Here is a 25,399-nt window from a genome sequence, read left to right on the forward strand (position 1 = left end):
CTTAAAATTGCTTTTTTTATTGCACAAGAAGTTTGTTATCTACAAACGACCACGAGTAGAAATTTTGTTGCAACACAATCAAGAATTCAAGAATTCAGACAAATCATTATAAAACTGCATTTTATAATCATTATAATAATATGAAACAGCAAATAAAAATAATCATTATAAAACAGCATTTTGAACTCGATTCATATATAACTGGGAACCTTACTTTTCGAACAAATTCAGCACATAAAACGCTTACAGGGGCTAATGACGTGAGCTTTTCAGTTTTGAAATGTTTACTTTGTTTCGAAAGCTTGAATTAGTTTGAAGAAATGGTGCACATATCTTACAGAAAAAACATCAGGCATGAAAACTAAAACGGAGAGTACCTAAACATTAATCGTTGAGCAGCCGACAGTGTTTAAATAGAACGTATGTAAAATTGAGTTTTCATTTTCTGTAAACTTTCGATAACTCATCTCTTATTGCGTACTTTTTGATTGCAAAAGCTATAGATTTTTGAAAAAATTTAGAAAAGTTTGAAAACATAATTATTTTCAACTGATAAGGCACACTATCCAATCACATGCAACGATTATAATAAACATAACCGACTAGCGTCGGCCGAATTGCTCTCAAACGACCGGCAAGCGGTTGGCTCCGTGGGGGGGGGGGGGTGCAACAGTGGGGAGGGGTGGCAACGCTGGGAGGGGTATCTTTGACTGCACGGGGTGGCGATTGGGGAGGGGTTGATGTGGGGGGATCAATTTCTAAGAACCGCCTTTCAGAGAATAAGTATAAGTCTCAAAAATAATTTCTGTAAACGGCATACTTGGAGACTACTGAGCTGAAAGGCTCTAAGAGAAACTAATGCCCACTAGGCGCTACCTCTTTATCCCGTTTTTGAGGACGAAAAGTCTAATGGGTCAGACGAAAAATCCGTCAAGCTAACAACCGCAATAAAAACGAGCAACAGGATAAATGTAATTGCTAAAAACTTCGTTCGAGTGCAATAAACAATGATTTCCTAAACGGTGCCAGTTAGGTGATTTATGAAGTTTGTTATCTACAAACGACCACGAGTAGAAATTTTGTTGCAACACAATCAAGAATTCAAGAATTCAGACAAATCATTATAAAACTGCATTTTATAATCATTATAATAATATGAAACAGCAAATGAAAATAATCATTATAAAACAGCATTTTGAACTCGATTCATATATAACTGGGAACCTTACCTTTCGAACAAATTCAGCACATAAAACGCTTACAGGGGCTAATGGTGTGAGTTTTTCAGTTTTGAAAAGTTTACTTTGTTTTGAAAGCTTGAATTAGTTTGAAGAAATGGTGCACATATCTTACAGAAAAAACATCAGGCATGAAAGTTAAAACGGAGAGTACCTAAACATTAATCGTTGAGCAGCCGACAGTGCTTAAATAGAACGTATGTAAAATTGAGTTTTCATTTTCTGTAAACTTTCGATAACGCATCTCTTATTGCGTACTTTTCGATTGCAAAAGCTATAGATTTTTGAAAAAATTTAGAAAAGTTTGAAAACATAATTATTTTCAACTGATAAGGCACACTATCCAATCACATGCAACGATTATAATAAACATAACCGACTAGCGTCGGCCGAATTGCTCTCACACGACCGGCAAGCGGTTGGCTCCGTGGGGGGTGCAACAGTGGGGAGGGGTGGCAACGCTGGGAGGGGTATCTTTGACTGCACGGGGTGGCGATTGGGGAGGGGTTGATGTGGGGGGATCAATTTCTAAGAACCGCCTTTCAGAGAATAAGTATAAGTCTCAAAAATAATTTCTGTAAACGGCATACTTGGAGACTACTGAGCTGAAAGGCTCTAAGAGAAACTAATGCCCACTAGGCGCTACCTCTTTATCCCGTTTTTGAGGACGAAAAGTCTAATGGGTCAGACGAAAAATCCGTCAAGCTAACAACCGCAATAAAAACGAGCAACAGGATAAATGTAATTGCAAAAAACTTCGTTCGAGTGCAATAAACAATGATTTCCTAAACGGTGCCAGTTAGATAATTTATGATAAAAACATTCTATTATATTTTAGCGTTAATGAGGGTAAAAGATGATTACATTACGTCACATAACAGCAGCTGATGTGAGGCATCAACAAAAGACTTAAGGAAAGAGAGAGATAGAGTGTGAGAGATAAAACGTAAAACGTGAACAAGAAGGGATGGAAAGAAACCCCAACCAACAGAAATAGAGAACTTAGAATTTTTTCCATGATGATATCCGACTATTCAACTTCCAGTTTTCATGCCTTGTTAGTAATTAAATCATATAGAAAACACTGAAAAAGGCAAAAATAAACATAAGAGATTTCAACTTCGCGGTAAAAAAATGAAAATCATTTTTTTGTCTCAAAAGTTCGGTCAAGTAACCCATCTGCAAGACTTGAAAATCTTTGTAGGCCAATAATTATTGTTAAACTCAGAAAAGGACAGTAATAACTCAAAAATACTGAAAACACGTGCAAGCTTTAATAAAATCTAGCTACAGTTTGTGACATTAATTAGTTCAGCAGCTTTCCAGTGTCTCAAGAGAATATCCTATATCCCTATTTCAAGACTTTGATAGTTTCACTGGCTCAAAAGGATCCATAAACTTGAAACATCATCATGATTTTCCGAAAATTTGAAAACAATATGTTTTTACCAAAAAAAATCGGTGGAACTTCAGTCATTAAATATTGATAATCATTCCATTAACTCTAGAAACAAACAGGGAAAACATGTTTTCAAAAAATTGGCTTAATACGTGATATTCAAAAAAAAACTTGAAAAAAAATGCATTTTTTTTTAAAATTACTCAAATTTGTGATTTTAAAGTTTAAAACTAGTCCATGTTCGATGAAAGCTGACAAGTAAATATTATCAATCTCTAGAGGCTTTTTTATCCTTGAGGCTGAAAAAACATGAATAATGACAAAAAAATTTATGAACAATGAAAACGGCAATTTCTGTTGAAGAAGAGTTGTTTTTCATGATGTTGAAATCTCAAAAAACGTTCCATTACTTCCGGCAACTTATTATCAAACTCTTAAGGAGGTTTTTCTGGCCCTTGGGTAGGGAAGAACTCAAATAACGAAATAAATATCAAAAAATCGAAAAAATTGCACAGTTTGCTGAAAAAATGCTAAATTTCGTGATGTTAAAATGTTGAAAACAATTCAATTTACCACTATAAACTATGCAGTAACCTATTATCAAACATTAGAAGAAGTTCCTTGACACTGTGGGTTGAACAAAACTAAAAATGGCAAACCTTTTCAAAAAAATCTTGAGAAAAAAAATTTGAAAGTTAGTATTACTTTGCGTGTTTTTGTTTGGAGTATCAAAACATAGAGCTCTTAAAATGGTCATAAAATACTTATGTCTTGCAAAAGATCTTTCTCATTTTTAACCAGCCTCAATTTGAGATTGGTCAATCAAAATATTGGAAAAGTGACACAAAAAAACGCAAACTACAAGCACTTGAAGGACTACTAAACGCGGCTAAGGGCCTCTAATGAAACTTAATGCCCACTGTTCGCTACCTGTTTATCCCCTTTTTAAGGATGAAAAGTCAAATGGTTCAGACGAAAAATCGGTCAAGCAAAAATCGCATCAATTAAAAGTGGATATATCTCTATATCTTTTAAACACTGTAGAAAATAGGATTTTGAACTTTAGACAATCACTCGCATTTTCACTCATATCATGCAAATGTTGTCAGATGTTTTTAAGAAAAACGCAATGCGGATGAACGTAGAGAAAAATATGAGGCCAAGAAATAGGTCACTTAATTTTCAGGAAGGGGTGTTAAAGGGGAACAAAACGTCAAATCTACAAACAACTGCAGCATCTTGCTTAATCAAAAACTCTAATGAAAAAAGGTTTTCATCAGCGTCAAGAAACTTAAGGCAAACAAGAATTTGCCAAGGAGACTCGACTAAAAATCAAAAGAAAAAACTTTTAAATGGATTTACGTCTGCACAATTCAAACGTAGGGATAGCACACAAGACATGACAAATTTAAACAAAGAAAACAAAAAAAAATTCTGGATCGAAGAAGCAGACCATTTACGAAACATTTATTCACTGTGAGGAGGGCGAGGGGAAGGAGGGGGGATCCTCGACCCAGGGAGGGTAGGGGAGATGGAGGTGGTGGTGACTCGGCTATGCATTGATGTCTCTGTTCTGGCACAAAATGCCATCAGGACTAAAAATATTTAGTTATTTGTAACCAGTACTTTAGTATTAACTCACTTTACTAAGTATGATTTCTGGTGCAAGGTAGGCAGGAGTGCCACACATGGTCCAGGCCCTTCCACTGATGCGCTTGCAGAATCCGAAGTCTGTGACCTTGACGTATCCCTTGTAGTCTATGAGAAGGTTCTCTGGCTTCAGGTCTCTGTAGATCAGGTCCATGTAGTGTAGGTACTCGAATGCCAGAACCACTTGGGAGGCGTAGAACCGGGCACGTGGCTCACTAAACCAAAATGTAATTAACTTCTTCTCACTCTGTGGCTGCCAAATTAGTCTGCTAAGAAGACCTATTCAATCTGTCCAAATTTTTGGTTAATTCTTCGAATCGCTCAGGTTTACTAACGGTTTTCGAATTTATTAATTTTATAAATAAATACTAATCTTACTTTGTTTTGTATCTTTCTTACGATTAAATCAGTCTGACTTAATAACAAAACTGGGGACGCAACTGTACGTTGATGGGGGGGGGGGGGGGTGAAAATGCAGACAGTTGATGTTTATTCAATTTCAACTTCTAGTAAAATTCTGCTTTCTTGAAAGAGTTAATTTTTAGCGACGCATGCACGCATATAAATTTAGGGTAGCATACTATCCTGAACGGTAACATCTTAACAAATAGACGTACCAAAATGTAAAATAGACGTACCAAATGGGACTTGATATGAATCTATCACAACCGAACGTGAGACCAATACCCCCCCTTTTTCTCTTTCGGCTTATAGCGATTTCTGTGCAATTTTAGGGTAATGTTCATATCCTATTTTAAAACATGGAGAATTTGTTGAGCAATCAGACAATCAGAAAACGACCTTCCCATTATCTCAATTGTGATTGGCCAGTAATAAAATTTCTATATTTTTGTACGTCTGCCATCTTCACTAGTGCCAACCTGAACATCAAAAAAGTAAATGGTTCATTGGTTTTTCAATCTTTTATGGGGCAAAATAGGACTCAATTTCACAAGTGTGTCTTACTCGAATTTCTTGGACTCCTGCAGATGGTGGAACATCTCACCACCAGCCACGAACTCCAAACCAATGTAGCAGTAGGTGTTGTCCTGAATGAAAAGACACCAACAGAAACCTTTTTCGCACCCTTTCAATCATCTCAGCTCATTAGTGATCTATCATCATGATAATAAAATCTACACTTTTAGTTCAAATTTAAACCCCCAACATCAAAGTAAAATATGAATTATGATATTGACGGCATTTACTGAGTGAATTGATTATAGTGGTGGTGTTTATTCTGTACCTTGAATGCGAATGCCTGTCTGACAACAAAAGGAAAGGAGACACATTCTAGAATCTTCTTCTCATTCAGCAGATGGGGCACCTGCTTCTGCTTTATGATCTGAAAACAGGGCGTACAGCTGAGTGTAACCTGTGAAAAAAACTTATCTCAAACAATCAATAAATCGGTGAAAGATTGCCCCAAAACTCAACATCTGGAAAACTTGAAAACATAGCAGCAAATCTCAAAAACTTATTTGATACATTTTAGCAGTTAAACTGACAAGCAAACAAAATTGCATGCAAATCTACAGCGTGGAGCAAGTATAACAAGGGTCACGCTTATAGTGTGGTAAAAATTATTTTTTTGACGCAATTAATAAAAAAGCAATTGCTGTGAGAAACGGAATCGAGTTCTTTCGTATCTTTTTGAAAATTCGTATCTTTCATTGCTCTATGAAAATTCCCATCATACGTTAGCGTTGAGTTGAGTTGCCTACAACACAGAGCCAGTTGGTTGATGATAAAAATTTCGTCAAAGATATCTGTCTAATGATTTAGCTCAATCCAGCTGAATCTGGAAAATTTGGGAAGTCGAAATTTCTCAATGAGTTCAATTTAGGAACTTTTAATCAACAATAGCTTACTGAGTCTGGACCGTTTCCAGTTTAAAAACGATTTTTCCGTTTGTTTTGAACAAAAATTACTGGGGACTAAGCAGCATATGTTAAAATTGGAAAAGATCGTTAGATTTCATTAGGCTCTATTTTGGTTGCCTTAATCACAGGTAATACAAGATGGTTTCACCTTGTATTGACCCTGTTTCTACATCTTTGCTTTTAATCCGACTTCAGAAGTTGAAATGATAACTAATGCTTTGTGAAAACCGAACCTGTCCCGTTCAACACTATTTGCAGAAATAAATAAAAGGGGGCTTTTCAACAGATTTTTTGATAAGTTTCAGGGTATCATTTATTAATCCATGCCACAATTTTGGTACTTGAATATGCTTACAAACTGTTTCTATTCTGTAATTCGGTATAAAAGCATTTTCAATGCGAAACAAAATTCAAAATAATTTAAAAACCTGCCGTTTATTTTTTCCACCAAACGAGCTATAATATATTTCTTTAGCCATTCATTTCCTTTACAAGTCGAATTACTTTCGATTTTTCAGGATATGCTTTTAATTTGTGCTATCGCATAGTAGAATCCTCTAACATATTTCCGAAACTGTACCAAGTTACTGTTTTTTTCCTCGGAAAAACTGTTTTAAAGCACGCTAAAATATTAGTTCAAATCATAATTTTGACTAAATGTGAATGCATAGGGCAAAAAACTTTTTGTGCATGACAAAACGAAATTTGCAAAACCTCCACAAGAGGGATACGTATGGTTAGGGCAAATTCGGAATAACCCTAAAAATACAAGAACATGGACAAAATCGAAGACCTTGGAGACAGTATTACGCCATCAATAAGAGATCTCTATTCAAGCAACCTAGCTCCAGATATCCCAAGGTCCGCCATGAAAAGTTTGCTAAAGCTTGCGGTGACGAATGTTCATTTCAAATGTAATGGGATCTGGTATGTACAATCAGAGGGACTGGCTATGGGTGCATCACTGGCTGTAATACTAGCAAATGTGTGGATGAAATCGTTTGAGGCATCACTTCAAAAACCAGAACTCAGTAAAAACTTTTCCAGATGCGACCAAAACGGGAATTGCAAAGACTGTAACCGGAGAGTGACCTACGGAGGAAAAGGAGTGGAATGTGAGTCATGCAAAAACTGGTTTCATGCAAGATGCCAAAAAATATCGAATGAGGAATACGCCAACATGCAGGATGTGGTTTGGATTTGTACTTATTGCAGCAACCAACAGACAGTGGGACACGATAAGGAGATGAAATTGTTTAAAAGGTATGTGGATGATATTATCTGCACGGTTCGTGGTGACCCGGATGAGTATTTAAAATTTGCAAATTCATTACACAACAACCTGCAATTTACCTTAGAAAAAGTGAACATGGATGGGGGTTTGGCTTTTCTTGACATTAACGTAAATGTGAGCAGCAAAAATAATATCACCTGTCATTGGTATCAAAAACCAACTGACACTGGAATAATACTGAATTTTCGCAGCTGTGCACCGCTTCAACATAAGAAAAATGTGATTCAAGGGACGGTTCACAGGGTTTTTAATGCAACCTCTAATTGGTTGGCCTTCGATCAGGCTCTTGAAAAGAACAAATCTTGCTGGACCAAAAATCAATATCCAGAGGAATGGTCTTCAAAAATTGTGAATCAGACTCTAGAAAAAATAATAAGTGGCGGTAAAGACCAATTAAGAACAACACCAAAAGAGCATCAAAAAAGCAAGACTAAATCTAATGATAAGCCAACTATTTTTCTACAATACAGAGGCAACCTCACTCAAAACTTCGCAAGCAAATTGAAGAAACTATGCGAATTGCAAGTAGTTTTTACAACGCGAAAATTAAGATCGTGCCTCCCCACCCTGAAATCATCCTTTGATAGAGATCTGAAATCCCACGTGGTATATGAAATTAAATGTAATGGATGCGGATCCATCTATGTTGGGCAAACAAGCCGGCATGTTACCACAAGGATAACAGAACATCAAAAGAAGGATTCACAGGTGGGTCAACATCTAGTTGAATGTCGTGGCGCCACGAATGACATTGAATGGAGAATTCTGGACGCCTGCCGGTCAGTAGAAAAACTAATGATCATCGAAGCTATATATATCAGCAAGCTGAAGCCGGCACTAAACACACGCGACGAATATAGGGGGAGGGAACTCACGCTAAAATATTAGTTCAAATCATAATTTTGACTAAATGTGAATGCATAGGGCAAAAAACATTTTGTGCATGACAAAACGAAATTTGCAAAACCTCCACAAGAGGGATACTTATGGTTAGGGCAAATTCGGAATAACCCTAAAAATACAAGAACATGGACAAAATCGAAAAATCCGGAATAGGAATGTTTTTAAGTAAATTGATAACAGATGTAAATATGTGTTGTAAATAGGCTAAATATTGTATATAAGGAAAAATTTTCGATTGAATTTTTTAGAATGTTTCCTAGAATTGTTTTAATTGTCATCTCAGACAAATGTAAATACATATTCATTTTATCTTTTAACAATTTGTAAAACAGTTTTAACCTGACGATGAACGTAAAGTTCGAAAACGTTTGTTTTAAGTATTGGAAGTAATTTTAATTTGACAAATTGGTTTCTTTTACATATGTTATTTCAGGTAATCATATGTAAAGGTCATTGGTGCACACAATGGGCAATATTGCGCTCCTGTAGAATAATTCAAGAGAAACCTCAGTACTCACTAGACAAATTGATCAAATGGTGCGAAAAACTAAAAATAAGAATAAACCCAGGCAAAACAAATTTTATGCTTTTTAAAAATCCGTCGAAGAAAGTTTCCAGTTTAGACCTTTTTTATCAATGGTAAAAGAATTGAAGGAGCAAATTCAATCGAATTTCTTGGCGTAAACCTTACCCCACATCTAAAGTGGAACGAACACTGCAAAAGTTTGGTGGCAGGAGCAAACAAAAGAATCTACCAACTATGGCGGCTCAGTCAGATCAACATTGATGAAGAGTGCTTGCTGACCTTGTATAAATCATGGGTTCGACCTCTATTTCTCTATGCGAATGCCTGCTGGATTGACCAATCTAATTCAATTGTCAACAACATACAACTGACCCATAGAGCATTAAAAATTTGTATGAGGAAACCCCGTTGGTAAAGTGTCAAAAAACTCCATGAAGAGGCCAATATACCTGCAGTAAGATATTTTCAGATTAGATTAGCATATGAGTACCTGAAACGGGCAAAAGAAAACAAAACAAGATCGAGTCAAAACTTGAACTGATCCAGAAAAAGAGACAACGTCCAAAAAAACGTTATCAAAGAACACTGGACCGTCTGTCCTGCTGATGTTCTTTACCAGTTCCTATATCGTTGAAAAGCCAGAACAACCATCATCCAATGACTTATTGCCAGCCGGTTGCGTAGTTAGTTCGGGGCAAATGTCGAACAAACAACGTCCTAACCGAACAGCTAAGCCAGCCGCTCACCTAGTAAATTCGGGGCTTAGCTGTGAAAAACACAAGGAAAACAACAGCAATTTTCACAGCTCTTATCTACTGAAAAATCTTAATCGATTAACATCTTTTTAAACCTAGAAAATGTTCTCATTTTTTCACATTCACTCCACTGATATCTTTATCAAAGTTAAGCTCGGTTATACAACTATCGACATAATACAGTGCTAAGTGCGGTTTGGTTCAGTGGTTTTAAGGTTTAGGTTAGCATAGCACTTTTAACTTCTACTTATTTCTCCTTCTGTATTTTACTTCATTCTTCAAAACGCTTCCTTCCCTCAATTTATTTTAACGCGCTTTAACGCATGCCTTCATGAACAAAATTACACTAATTACACTTTTTACGACTAGCGCAGACCTCTAGTTCTCTGATCAAATGAGGCTCAGTAATTCAATCCCTCACGCGAGCGCAGCCCAATTTTTATTTGTTTATTTATTTTTTTATCTACTTTTCCCACTCTCAATATTTATCACTTCTTTCTTCTTAAAAATTTTCTGAATATTTTTTCCTAATAAACGACTTTTCTTTACTTTGAAAAAAAATTTATTGATATCTTATCACATAGAACGACTTAATAAACAACTTTTCTTTACTTTGAAAAAAATTTATTGATATCATACCGCATAGAAATACAACGAACTAATCAGCTTCTACGAGTCTAGCCAAGAACACCAAGAAAAAGAGTAAAATCAAGCAGAGCCAGCAGAAGCCCTTCCCGGCGCTTGAAATGGCTCCCAACAAGAAGAGCAGTCAATTGGCTTTAAAGGAAAAAACTCTGAAAAAACAGTAGCATGAACTCATCTTTCCGAAATTTAGAACTTTCTACTTTACTTATTGATGCCTTTTTAATAATAGTACTGGTGTACACAATGGGCAACATCAAAAGCGGCTTCACTTTTTCCGATTGAGTTGTTGCTGTAACCATAGCTGCGTTACCAAGCGCTCTTGCAAAGATTTGGTGCACTGCTCGAAAGTCTTAAAATTTACCTCTGAAATCATTTAGCCGTTTCATTATCAAGACATCATTAAATTAACATTCCATAATTATGGTTTCCCTCTCTGAGTGGTTACATTATCTGCAATCAAATATTTTGTGTTTATTTGGAGGCTTGTTGAATCTTAGGAACATAACCTTGTAAAAAAAATTGTCTTATCAATAATGTTTAAAAAGATAGAGTTGATGAGTTTTGAAACTCCGCCATTTTTTTTATTTATGAAACAAATTCCTGTTGAAAGGAGACTCCATATAATTCAAACCAAACTTTTAGAGAAAACTTCATGGAAATGCATACAAAGCTGCAGTAATGTTAGTAAAGGTCTTTTCTTAAAAAATCACTTTTCATATATGACTTTCGTTTACTACTCCTGACTTACCATTTTCATTAACTATTTTTGTAGCAACCGTTAGAGAAAACGGGAACTTCCCAAGACGAAAACAAAATGAATCTTGCAAGATCTTGCAAGATTCTTGTAGAAAAAGTATAATTTCTTGCAAGACGGAGTTAATTTTGCAAAATCTTGCCAGACAAAGTTAATCTGAACAGATCTTGCAAGACAAAGTAGGTGCTTAAATCTTGCACGAATTTTAAAACAGTGCGGTGCGCAACATTTAAGTTGGTTGCTTAAATCTTGCACAAATTTTGCAACATTTTTTTTTCTGGCTGAAAAATAGGGTCCATGGTAGGAATTCCAGAAGAGAGAATTAAACTAACTGCAACAAAACACGCACAAACATAACCGGCTAACGTTGGGCGAATTGCTCTCACACGACCGGTGAGTGGTTGGCTTTCGTTAGTAGCTAGCCACGACTTAGTGAGTCTAGTTTTAGCTCAATTTAAGGGACGCGAGGGGAATTCAATAGATGATGACATCAAGCAACATAACTGCAGCTAAAGTCTGGCATCAACAAAACAGTAATGAAAGAGAGAGAGAGAGAGAGAGAGAGAGAGAGAGAGAGAGATAGTGTGCGAGATAAAACGTGCACGAGAAAGTTAAGGAAAGAAACACAACCAACAGAGAGAGAGAGTGTGTGTGTGTGTGTGTGTGTGTGTGTGTGAGAGAGAGAGAGAGAGATACTTCTAGGAACATTATCAATGGCGAGATTCGACTCTGCAACTTCCAGTTTTAGTAATTAGTTTTAGCTATACTTTTTAATAATTATTATCTCATATAGAAAAAATGAAAATGCAAAATTCAAAAAAATCCTCATTTGGCAGTGAAAAAATGTTCAAAACCGTTTTTTGTCTCTGAAGTTCGGTCATGCAAACCATCTGCAAGACTTATAAAAGTTTTGTTGGCCAGTAATGATCGTTAAACTCAGAAAAGGACAAAAATAATCAAAAATTTTGAGAACAATGCAAATTTTAACAACATTTTGCTAAAGTTCGTGTGTTAATATCTTCAGAACCATTTCGATATCGCAATGAAATTATCCAGTGCGGTATCCCAATTTCAGGACAAAAAGAGTTTCGCTGGCTCATAAAGATCCATAAAATTTGAGCATGATAATTGTTTTTCAAAAAACTGAAAAAGGAATTAAATTTTATGAAAGAAATGCAAATACTCAAGTCAATAAACTCTTGTTGACCATTCCATTACTTCTAGAAAAAAAAACAACAATTTCTTATCAAAACAAGGAGGAGGTCTCTGGTGCCAGAAAAAATAAAACAAAATTAAAAAATTTTCAAAAAACTTGAAAAACTGCAAATAGTTTTATAAATTGCTTAAATGCGTGATATTGAATCCTTAAAAACGATGGTTTTTATCTAGAGTCAATGCAGTAACCTATCATTAAACCCTAGAGGAGGTTCCTTAGCTGTTGAGGTTGGAAAAACCTATCAGATGACAAAAAATTTAACAAAAACTTTTAAAAAATTTACTAAAAAAATTACATAAATTCATTATACTAAAATTTTGAAAAACATTCCAATATATCTAGAAGCTATGCAGTAACCTATAACCAAACTGATGTGGAGGCTTTGTGGCTCTTGAGGCTAGAGAAACCTAAAAAATGACAAACATTTTCAAAAAAATTGAAAAAAATGCAATTTTTATAAAAAAAAAAACGCTGAAATTTGTCAGATTAAAAAATTGAAAGCTAATCGATGGCCAATAATTTTTTTCCATCAAATTATTATCAAACCACTAAGGACGACTTTTGGCCCTTGTTTCTGGAAAGACGTGAATAATGACAAATAAATATCAAAAAAAATGAAAATATTTGCACGTTTTGACAAAAGAAATGCTAAAATTGGTAATGTTAAAAAGTTGAAACCATTCTACTACCACTGAAGTTTCTGCAAAAACCTATTTCCAAACCCTAGGGGAGGTTCTCTGGCTCTTGAGGTTGAAGAAACCAAAAATAGTATAGAAAATTTTCAAAAAAACTTGAAAAAATTGCAAGTTTTATCAAAAATTTCTAAATTTTGGGTTATTAAAAAGTTCGAAACTATTCTGTGGCCAATGAAAAAAATGCAGTAACTTATTATCAAAAACTTTATGAAGTTTTCTGGCCTCTGGGTCTTGAAAAACTTGACTAATGACAATAAATGTCAATAAAATTTCTTTGTCAAAAAAATGATAAAATTCGTGATGTTAAAATGGTGAAAACCATTCCATTACCACTAAAAATTATACAGAAATCTATAAACAGACCCTAGAGGATGTTCCTTAACACCCAGGGCTGAAAAAATCAAAAATTTTTGAAAAACAATGAAAAAAACTTGTGAAAATTAGTATAAAATTGCGTGTTTTTGTTTGGATTACCAAAACACATAGCCTAAACGGAAATTTTGATATCAACTTTACCTTCGAATTCAGTAAAGACATATAAAATTCACGAAAATGTATTTTGTTAGAAGCAGTGCGTCAAATAAGATTAAAAGTCAAACAAGGCGGCACGGTAATTTGCGATCGCACATAAGGTTCCGACCCCGCTCATCCACAATTTGGCATAATTGTCTACCAAATGGGGAACAGATGGAAAAACAACAGATGGAAAAACACAAATTATTTTTCAAAAAAAAACTGGTGTATGAACACGAAAAGATAGCCTCCCAAGCAAACAATTCAGTGGGGAAAAAGATGCATTAGATTGATGAGATATGCCGATAATAAGAAAACGAGCGAAGACGAACGGCAAAATCAAACAACAACAACAGACATTAGTTACATCAAAAAATTTATGTCCGTTTTAAAAAACAAAACTTAATAACAAAGTCAAAATAGCGTCAGATAAAACTGACACTAAACAAAATAGATTTTCATTCAGCAGAAAAAAATGGTTATTTACCAGTTCATAATAAGGCTTGGTGACAATTAGACAAAAAAGAACAGAATTTTTAAAGTTTGAAAATTCGCTGAATTTTTCAAAAAAAAAACAATTAATTTCAAAGTAATGAAAACCATTAGGAATCCATTAAAAAATCCCATAGGTTAACAATTACCAATGCTTCTATAGACGGGAATTAAGAACTCTTGGTATTCAATTTTTTTTGCAGTTACTAAAAGAACAACAAATAGATAAGAAACTAAAAATCAATTAAAACTTGCCAGAAATTGCTTTGGAAGCCGTAAAGCCATACTTTGGCCCCCATATATGTTCGATTGCACCTTCGTCGAATAACGATAATGTATTATGTGGCCGCTCGTTAATGAAATTAAGCAACAATTAGACAAAAAAGAAAAAAAAATGCAAAATTATGTAATACTTGTTTTTATTTTTCGAAAAAAAATTTATTTGAAAAGACATAAAAGCCATTAATTACAAAGTAAAAAATTTGAATAGGTTGGTCCGTTTTTCCAAAGGAAAACCTTGAGATCTGCAATTATCCAGAATATGTCTTACATCTACAGAAAGAACGTCAAATACGACAAAAATCAAAAATTCATTTACTTTTTTTGTGAAAAACCCGCGTGGAAGCCAGTAAAGTCATAACGAATTCTCTTAAAACATTAGATTTTTTAACATCAATCCCTTTTGACAACTTCCCTCTAAATGTATTATGTGACCTCTCATTAATGAAACTAGCTAACAATTTATCAAAAAAATTTTATTTCCAAAGACATGAAAGCCATTAATTATAAATTGAAAAAATTGAATAGGTTCGTCCATTCTTCCAAAGGAAGCCCTTGAGACCTTCAATTTTCCAGAATTTTTCTTCCGTCTACAAAAAGAACGCCAAATATGACAAAAATCAAAAATTCATTTACTTTTTTTTGTGAAAAACCCGTGTGGAAGCCAGTGAAGTCATAACGAATTCTCCTAAAACATTAGATTTTGTGACACCAATCCCTTTTGACACCTTCCCTTGAAATGTACTATTTGACCTCTCATTAATGAAACTAGGTAACAATTAGACGAAAAAGAAAAAAGCAAGATTATGTAATACTTGTTTTTATCGAAAAAATTTATTTCAAATGACATGAAAGCCGTTAATTACAAAATGAAGAAGAGTCGTCTATTCTTCCAAAGGAAGCCTTCGGGACATGCAATTATCCAGAACAAGTCTTACGTCTACAAGAAGAACGTCAAATATGGCAAAAATCAAAAATTACTTTAATTTTTTTTTGAAAAACCGTGTCGAAACCAGCAAAGTTATAACGAATTCTTTAAAAACATAGATTTTGTGAAACCAATCCCTTTTGACACCTTCCCTTGACAAAAATAATGTCATTTTTAACCTTTAATTAAAGAGACCAGGTAACAAAGAGACAATAAAAGGAACAAAATTGCAAAGTTGAAATGTTTTTTTTTCATTTTGAAAACAATTGTTTTCAAAGTCATGAAAGCCATTATCTATCTTCTACTATCGGAACATCGGCTCATCTGCTCTTCCAGGAAAAGCCAATCAAACTGGGCCATTGTACAGGAAAATAAATACGACTAAAAAGACAAAGTAAAAACGACAGTTAAAGACAAAATTAAAAAACTCAATTAAACTCTTCGAGAAAGTACTGTCGAAGCGATAATGAACCACAATCTATATCTTTAAGGATTTAAGTATTATCCATTGTGCGTTATTTTGCACGCGAAAAATATGATATATGAACTGACAATAACGTGATAACTTGAAAAAAACTAGAAAACATGAAAATGGGCAAATACCTAAAATTAAAAAAAAATTGTGAAATCTAGTAGTATCAAAGCCTGAACACCATAACTTAAGGCGCAGAACCGCAATGAAGACTAAATTGGAATTCAGCAGAAAAAAAGGAGCACTCTTTGGTAGCTGGCATTAAGCTACAAATTGACAAATATTTTAAAAGTCAAAACGACAATAATCTTTCAAGCAATCAACTAGATAAATTAATTTCAAGCTAATTAGGAAGCCAATAGGACCTATCACTAATGAGCTTTGATTTGAAATGTTCTGTTATTCAATTAATATAAAAAAAGATAGAATTTTTCAAATAAAAAACCGACTGACGACAATCCGAATTTTTTTGGATTGTAACGGTCCAAGATTGGTACAGAACTAGTCCTGCTAATGCTGATTGTCAATTGAGAATATTAAGTTTTGGAATGTCATTAATATAGATTTTTTGTTAGTTAAAAAATCGAAAATAAATGCTGCGTTTTTCATAATCAACGAAAAATAGCAGAAAACGGCAAAGTTTTATTTACAGAGCACTCTCAACGGAAGTTGAAGTAGAATTAGCCCCTTTTTTCAGCCTACAAAGATTGTGTTAGCGGTGTTTGGGTGTGCAATTCCTGAAAATTTAATTAGAGTGGACTAAAGAAACTTATTTCGTGCTGTTTTTGATGAAAAATTCTGAATTTTGTGAAAAATTTAACCGGAATTTGTGAGAAAGAAAATTCAATGAAAATAGCCGGCAATATATTTTGTCTTTAAACGTAAAATCAGCAACATTTTCTTGAAAAATTTTATTGAATTTTATCAAAATTGGCGAAATTTTAGTCAAAAATTCCAAAAAAATGTGAATGAAATCAACGGAATTCACTCTATTTTCTCGAAAGTTTAAACCTCGATATCTCCCGGTCAAAAACGAAAACCAAAAAAATCTTTTCAATTCCATTTTATACGCTGGACGAGCTTTCTAGTGATACCAGTCTCAACTCTCTACGATGAATATATCGATCGGCCAAAATTGACTGAGCAAAAAAAACCCGTTTGAGTATATAGTTCCTCCCCCCTCAAGAGGGGTCGGAACAATAAGTTAATGTTTTTTTTACTTTTTCTACCCCGGCATAAGAAGTATTCTTGGCAGTAATTAGATCAACAAACTTAACACAATCAATGTATTCCATTACTGAGGTGAAATGTGAACCAGTCGGAATTTTTGGTATTGCTTATCTAGTTTAGAGAAAGTTTTTGCGTGTTTTAGCTGCCTATAAGCGTATAATTTTTTTGAAAAATTGTCTGCGATCATTATTCACCCAAAAAAAGATCTTGATAGATGTTCATAGAGTCATTGAACACCAAATGAATTGAACACCAACAACATCAATAAAAAAAGTGATTAATAATTGCTTAAATTGTTTGAAAAATTATTCAGTTTTGTCATTATAGGGCATGCGTGATTTTTTCCAATTAAAACGTGATAGTGATGAAAACATCAACTAAAATTCACGAAGCCTTCAAAATCACGAAAGACCAATGCATGTTTTTCCGTTGTGCGAAGTACTCTTAAACGGCTGGCGAGGGTTTGGCGTTAGTAGTCGCTATAGCTGGGTGCATAAAAATGACCACAGGACTAATAGAATTGCTACAAACTTTGTCTGGAAGCAGTTAAAAATATTTTCGGTTATAAGGTGGCGTCTGTAACCTGTTTCTTGTCAAGTACTTTGATGGCGTAGAATTTCTTGCTCTGGGTTGGTTTGTATCGTGCCAGCATTACTCTTCCAAAAGAGCCAGTGCCCAGGGTACGTTTGATATCAAAGTCGGACCATTTGACATCACTCTAAGAACAAGTCCATTAACTTTTAACCGAAAGATTTGCTAACCAGGTTTGGTCGTCGGCCTGCGAAATTACTTGATAAAACTTAGGTGGGATGGGGTAGGTGGGGGGGGGGGTTGGGTAATATACAGAAAAGGTGCCAGATAAGATCTCAAATCTTTTTCTCATTATCCGATGCCTGTTTTACATAATTTTGACTAGCATCTATGTTTGGTCGTCCATGCGCGAATTCAGCTGATTTTTTGTAATGGAAAAGGGTGATTGATCTGGCTGATTTACTGTAAAAGTCTATTAGCAACAAACAATTTTTCATAGCTGTAGTAGGTCGATTTCGGTCGATTGAAGAAAATTCTTGCATACTCATTGAGTGAGAGGGATAGCTTACCTCAACTCTATTATCCCACTGCTTGTTGAATTCTTCTTTTGCCCGATGCAGAAACTGCAGAACTAAAAGCCATGTGAGATATTAAAGTGAGGTATTAAGTGACACATTTGAAGGATCAATGCTGTTACCCAGGACAATTCTAATGGGGGGAGGGAGGGGGGATCATTATTGACAATAAATAAATGGCCCAGGAATTTTTTGAGGGTCCTGCTAAGTTCTCTTCATAGCAAGTTCGACTTTTCGAACACAGTCTTTTCGTGACTCGAGCAGGAGTATTTTCATAAACAAACGTGTATCCAGCATAGTATTTTCATGGGTCAAGGAATTTTTTGAATGTCGTTATTTTCATTTCCTGCCAATTTGGAAAACAGTCGGAATTTGGCCAAAAAATGTGCAAAATTAATTTCTTAAGTTAAATTATTTGACAATTGAGGGTAATATTGCGTTTTTTTGCATCAATAAAAATGGCTGTAGCATCTGTAACCATCTTCAATTCATCAGGAATTAATTTAGCGGTAGTTAAGTCAATTTGATTCCAAAAATATATATTTTTAATATTTAAAATAGCAGAGTTCCTTTGAAAATAAACCCTATGTACGTTAAAATTTTTCAATTTCATAACTGTTGAAAACGTATTAAAATGACCTACTTTGAAGTCCAGCTTGAAAAACTTGGTCGATCTTAAGTCCAGCAGCCAATATATGGTAAAGCTAGTGTCGATAGATTGGATTAATCTAAATCGAGAATTGCAAACGGGAGTTTTTGGTGAAGCATGGTTTTTCTCATAAGTCGACGCCTAAACCTGGGTAGTGGCCACCGATAAACAACTTCCGTTGAAATCAAAGTTATCAGAAGAATTTGAAAAGAGCTAAAACCGACCTCAAACAAATGTCAATGATTATAAAATTTCTGATTAAAACTGAAATCACAATAACACAAATTGTCAAGATTACAGATTGAGCCACAAGCCAGGCGTTGGCTAAAGCAAAAGCAATGCGCAATTTATAATTTTATAATTTTTTACAACCGCAGAGAATTTTTGAACGCTGAATTAAACAGTACCTTGACCTTGCCGGAAGAAAGTTTTTTTTTGAAAAGGATTGAAATTCACCTGAAATTGTTTTTTGATTTAGTACTGAGTTTAATTCCGATTTATCTAGAGTTTTGTTTATTTTATCCTCTCTTCTATTCTTTGTGTGGCTTGGATTATAACTTTCCTGGAAAAACACCTTTAGCGGGATAACCAAGTTTTTGCCTACTTCTGAACAAAAGGTTAAAAGTCTGACCAATGAAGTTGGCTACTGAACAAATGAGTGGATCAACAAGATAAAAAAATTGCTTTTTATATGAAATAGCAGTTTAACTTGGATAAACGCCCATGTACACAACAGAAGTATTCTGGGAAGGAAGTGTTGTTGATTGTGAATCCACCCCTTGATGCAAACAGGGTCCAGTTGTTACAAACTGAACTCTCACGTTTTTTCTAGGATATCGCGGAATGAAAATCGCATATGATGCTATTAAAGCATGCCCGACAATGCCAGAGACAACATAATGCCAACCCCGATATTCGAAATGATTTGCTTTGAGGACAAAATTGATATCTACAAAAAACGAAGAGCATTGGTGAACAAAAGCCATGGCAATTGCAACGGACTGGTCTTAACGGACTGCGAGGAAGCTATCAACGCTGAAGCAAATAGAAAGGACCTGAATACAAGTAGAAATAACTGCTTGGTCTTGGCTTAATTTGTTATTTGCAAAAGCAATAAGGAGTTGGTTAAAATCACTAAGCGTTCTAATAGAATAATACCGAAAGAAAAAGAAACTACTTGATTCTAAAGTTGATGACGATAACCTATGCGAAGCTCTTAAACGGCCAAACAAACGAGTATTCAAGCAGTAACAATTCGATTTGCATCAATTTGCAAAAAATTTGAAACTGTAATTAACTTTTCACTTCCACAAAATTTTTTTGAGACTAATACCGTTATTGATGCCAATGGATGATAATAGATTAGCACTGCTCGTTGAGCATCAAAAAATGTGTGCATATCATATTTGAATATTTTTTGTTTTTTGTTTTAATTATAAATACAGATGTTTAGTTTTAGAAACAGGAAAAGTAAACAAGCATTCAACAAAGTCCTTTCATACTGCCGATCATGTTGTGATTTCCGCGAGCAAGCTTTGATATGTATGTGATAGTGGTCGTCATCAAGTTTGTCACAAGAGCACCTGCTTGAAAAAGAATTGTGATTATATCGGAATGAAAATAAGAAAAAAATATGACAATGCAAGTTGTGGTTAATTTGTTTCTGTTTTTCAATTAATGAAGTTTTTTAGCAGCTGAAGTTGACTTCCCCAGCAGCGAAGTGAAGGTTCACCACAATTTCGACCGTGTTTTTCATGGACATCGTGCAAAAACAAATTGTTTATTAAGCTACACAGTGTAAAATTTTTCAATAAAAATTTTGATGAGCTCACTATATAATACAATTCATTAGATTAAAAAAACAATAGCAATCCGCCTGACTGAGAAATGGTTCAGAGATTGGTTTCTGCTAAGCGTTTTTCAGATACAGACTTTTTATGCACAATTTTTCGAAAACGAGAAAAATATCAAAAAACAAAACAAAGCAACTTTTGTCAAAATTGTTTTATATGCAATATACTTGGATATCTTACTTTAAATACCGTGCAGTCTATTATTATTTTTGTTTTATCCAGAAAATGTTTACTTCGGCTAACATTTGTGAACAGTACGAAATTCTACAATCATAGATACCTATGGTATACAGAATTCATTTTCATAGCATTACTGAGCCAGAAAGTTTGCAAGTTTGCATGTGATTTGTCCTAAATTTACCATCAATTCCAGGTCCAGAATAATCAAATAGAGCTAAAAATGAGATATGACTTAATCTATTGATTTAAAACGGTTTGATGAAAATCGTAGTATTAGTGAAACGGTCTGATCAAGATCTTGTATTGTGCTGTCTGTTCAAATTTTTTTACCAAAACTTATTCACTAAAAATAAAAGTAATAGATTTGCTTTGGACATAAAATTTACGAAGATCCTGAGAAAAACACAAGTTCTAACAGGACACCGAATTGGATCAAAATCAAAAATCTGGTCCTGCAAGATAATTTAAGTTTTCTTCCCTTGTGGCGTTTATAAGAAATATACGGGACTGGAAACGAAACGAATGGTATGTTCAGTTCTATGCAAATTTGTTAATTTTTTTGGGCCCAAGACTACACAAAACCGCTACTAAACGGACTGAAAAATTTCAATTGACAACGAAGTCAAAAAACGTGCAGCTAAAAAGAAACGCATTTGGTTGAAATTAAAACAAGAAAATCTGCATTAGATAACAAAGATTACAAAAGGCAGTGCAATAAAAAGAAAATTGCGGCATAGCAGAAAACGAAATTTTTTATCCAAACCCAAATGAAGTAGCTGCAATAAAAACAAATCAAATTTTCTATAGAGTTTTTAATTAAAATGCAGGCAGAAAACGAAATCTTTGAATTAAGAAATAAAGCTTAAATAAAACACAGCAAAGACTCTGCTAAAAGCTAAATTTTCACTGCATCACAAAAGTTTTTTTTATACTTCGATTCTATTCTGGGCCAAGCGGCTTAATAAATGCTTTGACAAAGAGCCTTTCCCAGATTGCCTCAAGAATGCAAAATTTGCTCCACTAGATAATTGTCTGGAAAAGAGTAATGCATCAATCTTCAGAGCAAAATCAATATTAACAACAACAGTTACTTTTTGACAAAATATACTTTTAACCAATTTCTTCCATTTTATAAATTCAATCTACTATCAAACGAATAGTATGGTTTTACAGCTGAAAAAAAGATGTTGATGCAGTCTTTTTTGCTTCCTTAATTTGTAATTTTTTAACATTGAGAAAAAAACTATACGACCATTAGTGTGCATCTATTTGCGCAGTCTTAGATCTGAAAAATGCATCTAAAGTTGTTGGCCACGGTATCCTGTTGAAAAAAAATGTGAGAATCAAGCATTGAAAGCTCCTGTTGCTCTGTAACTTCGCTCATATCTAGCTCATCGCGTTTAGTTTATTCAAGATGCAGTAAGTGCTTCTTTAGGCTTTTGTGAAAAATAGTGTTCCAGAAAGACTCAGATCGTTGACTTCTGCTTTTCTGAATATATGTGATTGATATAAAACAAGAAAATCAGAAAAACTAATTGTTGTGGAATTGAACACAATCCTGTTCGCAGATGGGACAATTAACTGAAGTTCCGGGCTAGGTGACAAGTCCAAATGAGCAAGCATCAAAGTCGACTATATCAAGTTAGCGATAGTTTAAAGGTAACAAGTTTACTCTTGTTATCGAAAAACAAAATAAGTTCCGATTTTGAAACCAAAGTGCAAACTTATGACAATGTTGATACAGTATGTTATCGGGGAATAACATGACAATGATTTATCATTCAAAAAGCATGTAATTAGTTGAAAAACACAATTTAAGGAATGTTTTACAGACTCAAAAAATGTTCTCCGAAAAATCAGATGGTTGGAATTTCATAGAGTTATTTTAGACCAGTTAATGAATGTGGGTTTTTCATTATGGAAATTCTGCAGCTTTAGATATTTTGCTTTTAAATGCATAACATTTCAGGAAAATATTTCACAAAACTGAGCTAAATAGGAATTGTTTTCTGAGAGAGAGAGAGCTTCATTTATATGATTTCTAAACCTGTTTGTTAAAATTATCAGAACTGAATACGTCAGGTCATTTCAAAAAATTGCTGATAAAAATTTCAACTAATAAAAAAGAAACAAATATGAGCATAGATCGCAGTGATAAAAAAACTGACTAATAGATTGAAATACAAGGTTCAAAAAGTTTTTATAAGAACCTTTTAAAGAACTTGATTTTGTGAATGCATTCGTAAAAGAACAGATCTGAATGCAAAAATTTTTTTCAATAGTTTTCTAGAAAACTACATCAATGACAATTAAGATTACTATGTTCTGTATGTTTTGTATTTTTAGCCCCATACAGTCGAACAAAAACCTAAATGCTGTTTTTCGAAAAAAAAATTATCCCAATTTATCCCAAAAAAATTGTTTATCTCAATTTGTAGTGTTGCTTTATCTTTCCCTGTATTTCACCGCAAAGAGTACATAGACACCAAAGCTATACATTAAAAAAGAGTAACCAGAAAACAGATCAACTGATGATCTAATTATGTACTTTTTTTCAGTTTCCTTTGAATGTGCTTATATTTGTATGCAATAAATAATTTTTGTTGTAATTAGGAAACAGACAATGAACAGTTTAATATTATAATTATTAATTTAGCTTTTGTGCGCCTGGTTCAGAAAAATTGGGTCTTTTCCGTTTTTGCCCCCCCCAGTATGTTACGCCCCCCCCCCGGTTAGAGCATGTGCCATTACTTAGTAAATCATAATGTAAAAATATGGCACGTGCGTCGGGGGGTGCCAATAAAATGCGCCAACTAAGCTGGGTGGACACAAACGGAAAGGGTTCGAAATATTATTACCTCAAGATGATTTATTGCTTCACAATATGTTTTTTTTCGTAATGCTCAAAAACTCAGGAACTAATAGCGTTCGTGCATACGCAAAAATGTTAAATGACTCGCTGGTGTCATACAACAAATAGTGTGACGAATATTAAAACAAACGTCTTATAATTTATGAATTTCTTTTGTCAAGCCTCTACAAACTACCTCCGAAAATATTAGCAAGTTAATTTATCCCAAAAACTTGCTAATCGGAGCCAAAAAATTCCAACAACCAGTTCTCACTTGAGTTCCTGTTGAGGCAAATTTTTGACATCTTTGTAAATCTTGAGAATCGTTGCGCGATAGGTTTTCTTTAGGTGGCTTTTTTGTTTTGTGCTACAATTTGATAAATCATCTACCGCCATTTGAAATGTTCTCTGTAAACCAGCGAGGAGCGCAGGTTAAAATTGTATCTAAAAAACCATTTAAATCACGAGCTATTTAGCTCACTTTTGCTGACTTTGCACTTGAACTTATTTCTGCTCTTCCAGTCTTAAAAAATAAGATAAGAGTTCTATTCGAAAATAATCAGTCGTGACAGTAATCAAATATATTTCAAACTGTCTCGAACCCGAAAATCCGTCAGTTATATGATAGAAGCTTAATTGAATAATAATAAATAGTGAATTTGGTGACGCAATAAATTTTATGTACTGTTCACTGGTATTTCCCTGCTTTTTCGTGTCAGTCAAATTTATTGTATTCCCAAGAAGTAGTTAGGATTTTTTTTATTGTGCATCAGGTTCAAACTTATCTCGGTTATATAAATCATATAAAACTTGTCGTGGTTATATATAAAGAGAAAAAAAATAATCTGAATCCGGGACAATTGAAGTTTTGCTTTACTCAACAAGATTATTAAAATCAACTGTAATGTAAAATGGCAGTTCTGTGGATTAGAATTGTACTCACATCTCATGTTAGCTTCTCTTCTAGAGATGATCTTGATTGGTCTCACAAGCAAGTGCAATTTACCATCGCTTCAGTTTATTAATCATCCGCTTAAAACTTTCCTTAAAACTTCTCGCAGCTAATAAGCATTTATTGATTAGATAGCACACTAACACTAATACTATGCTGTGTTCTCACAATTGGTAATTGACGCAAAATCCCAGAATGCAACTGAATAGATCAGAGGAAAAATTTTACCACAATGACTAGATGAATTTCAAAATTCTACGCATTTTTTTGTTACCGTGGGGATAAACTGCGCTTGTTTTATTGACTTGCTCCCTTCTGATCCTTCCATAATGACGGACAGTCAGGCAGCTGAACCATACAATCGCGACAGCTGGGATAGGATGTTAACGTTATTTATCTTTTATAGTCAGCACATATTATTCATTTTTCTATGAGTTAAGATTCATGGCTTGATAATACAGGTACACAAAACTCGATTCCAGTTTTCCAAGAAATGGAGTCATAGGCTCTGTTCTGTACAGTCTTATTAGAGAACGACCGTAAAAACATAGTCAGACGCTAAAAAAAATACTTGGAGAACCCGCAGGGCGGAAATGATCAGGCACTAAAAGCTGAAGGCCCCGCGTAGCAAAAATATGTTGCGTTGTTTGAGAAAAACACACTTGAAACAGTGCTGCGTAAAACCTGCTTTCTGGCCCATCAGCAAAATTTACGTTCCATCTATTAAAATTTCGGCCCTAATTAGAGTTGAGTTCATTGTTTTAATTAATGTTGATAGCAAAGTTGTCACCTGAGAAATTGTGTTATGAACTAGGAATCTTTCGTAAGTGTTTTTTGAATAGACACCACTTGTACAATAAAAGACCAAATTTAAACATATCAAAATTTCCTCATATCGGAAACTTGCGTGGAACTTGTATTTTCTTTTCAAGTAAG

At 34.2% G+C, this 25,399-nt stretch overlaps 1 protein-coding gene across 6 annotated transcripts in view; it reads right to left on the reverse strand.

Moving 5' to 3' along the window:
• The window catches only part of LOC142335405 (cAMP-dependent protein kinase catalytic subunit beta-like), a 44,566-nt gene extending 19,627 nt beyond the window's left edge, over positions 1-24,939 (reverse strand). For 2 of the 6 annotated variants that reach the window (XR_012758871.1, XM_075383876.1), the window contains exons 1-8: positions 24,769-24,939; positions 24,455-24,495; positions 20,130-20,210; positions 17,973-18,034; positions 17,456-17,590; positions 5,534-5,632; positions 5,254-5,336; positions 4,280-4,502 (exon numbers count right to left, since the gene is read on the reverse strand). Coding sequence is in view for 5 of the 6 variants with exons in the window: in XM_075383876.1 (XP_075239991.1) it covers positions 4,280-4,502; positions 5,254-5,336; positions 5,534-5,632; positions 17,456-17,590; positions 17,973-18,034; positions 20,130-20,210; positions 24,455-24,495; positions 24,769-24,791 (747 nt within the window). In the remaining variant the exon portion in view is untranslated. Of the gene's footprint in view, positions 1-4,279; positions 4,503-5,253; positions 5,337-5,533; positions 5,633-17,455; positions 17,591-17,972; positions 18,035-20,129; positions 20,211-23,785; positions 23,891-24,454; positions 24,496-24,737 lie in introns of those variants that run through there. The other 4 variants (XM_075383880.1, XM_075383877.1, XM_075383879.1 and 1 more) reach the window with 4 other exon arrangements.
• Positions 24,940-25,399: the final 460 nt, after the last annotated feature.

Source organism: Convolutriloba macropyga, chromosome 2, assembly GCF_964194025.1.
Source record: "Convolutriloba macropyga chromosome 2, txConMacr16.3, whole genome shotgun sequence".
In the NCBI taxonomy this organism is placed as follows: Eukaryota; Metazoa; Xenacoelomorpha; order Acoela; family Convolutidae; genus Convolutriloba; species Convolutriloba macropyga.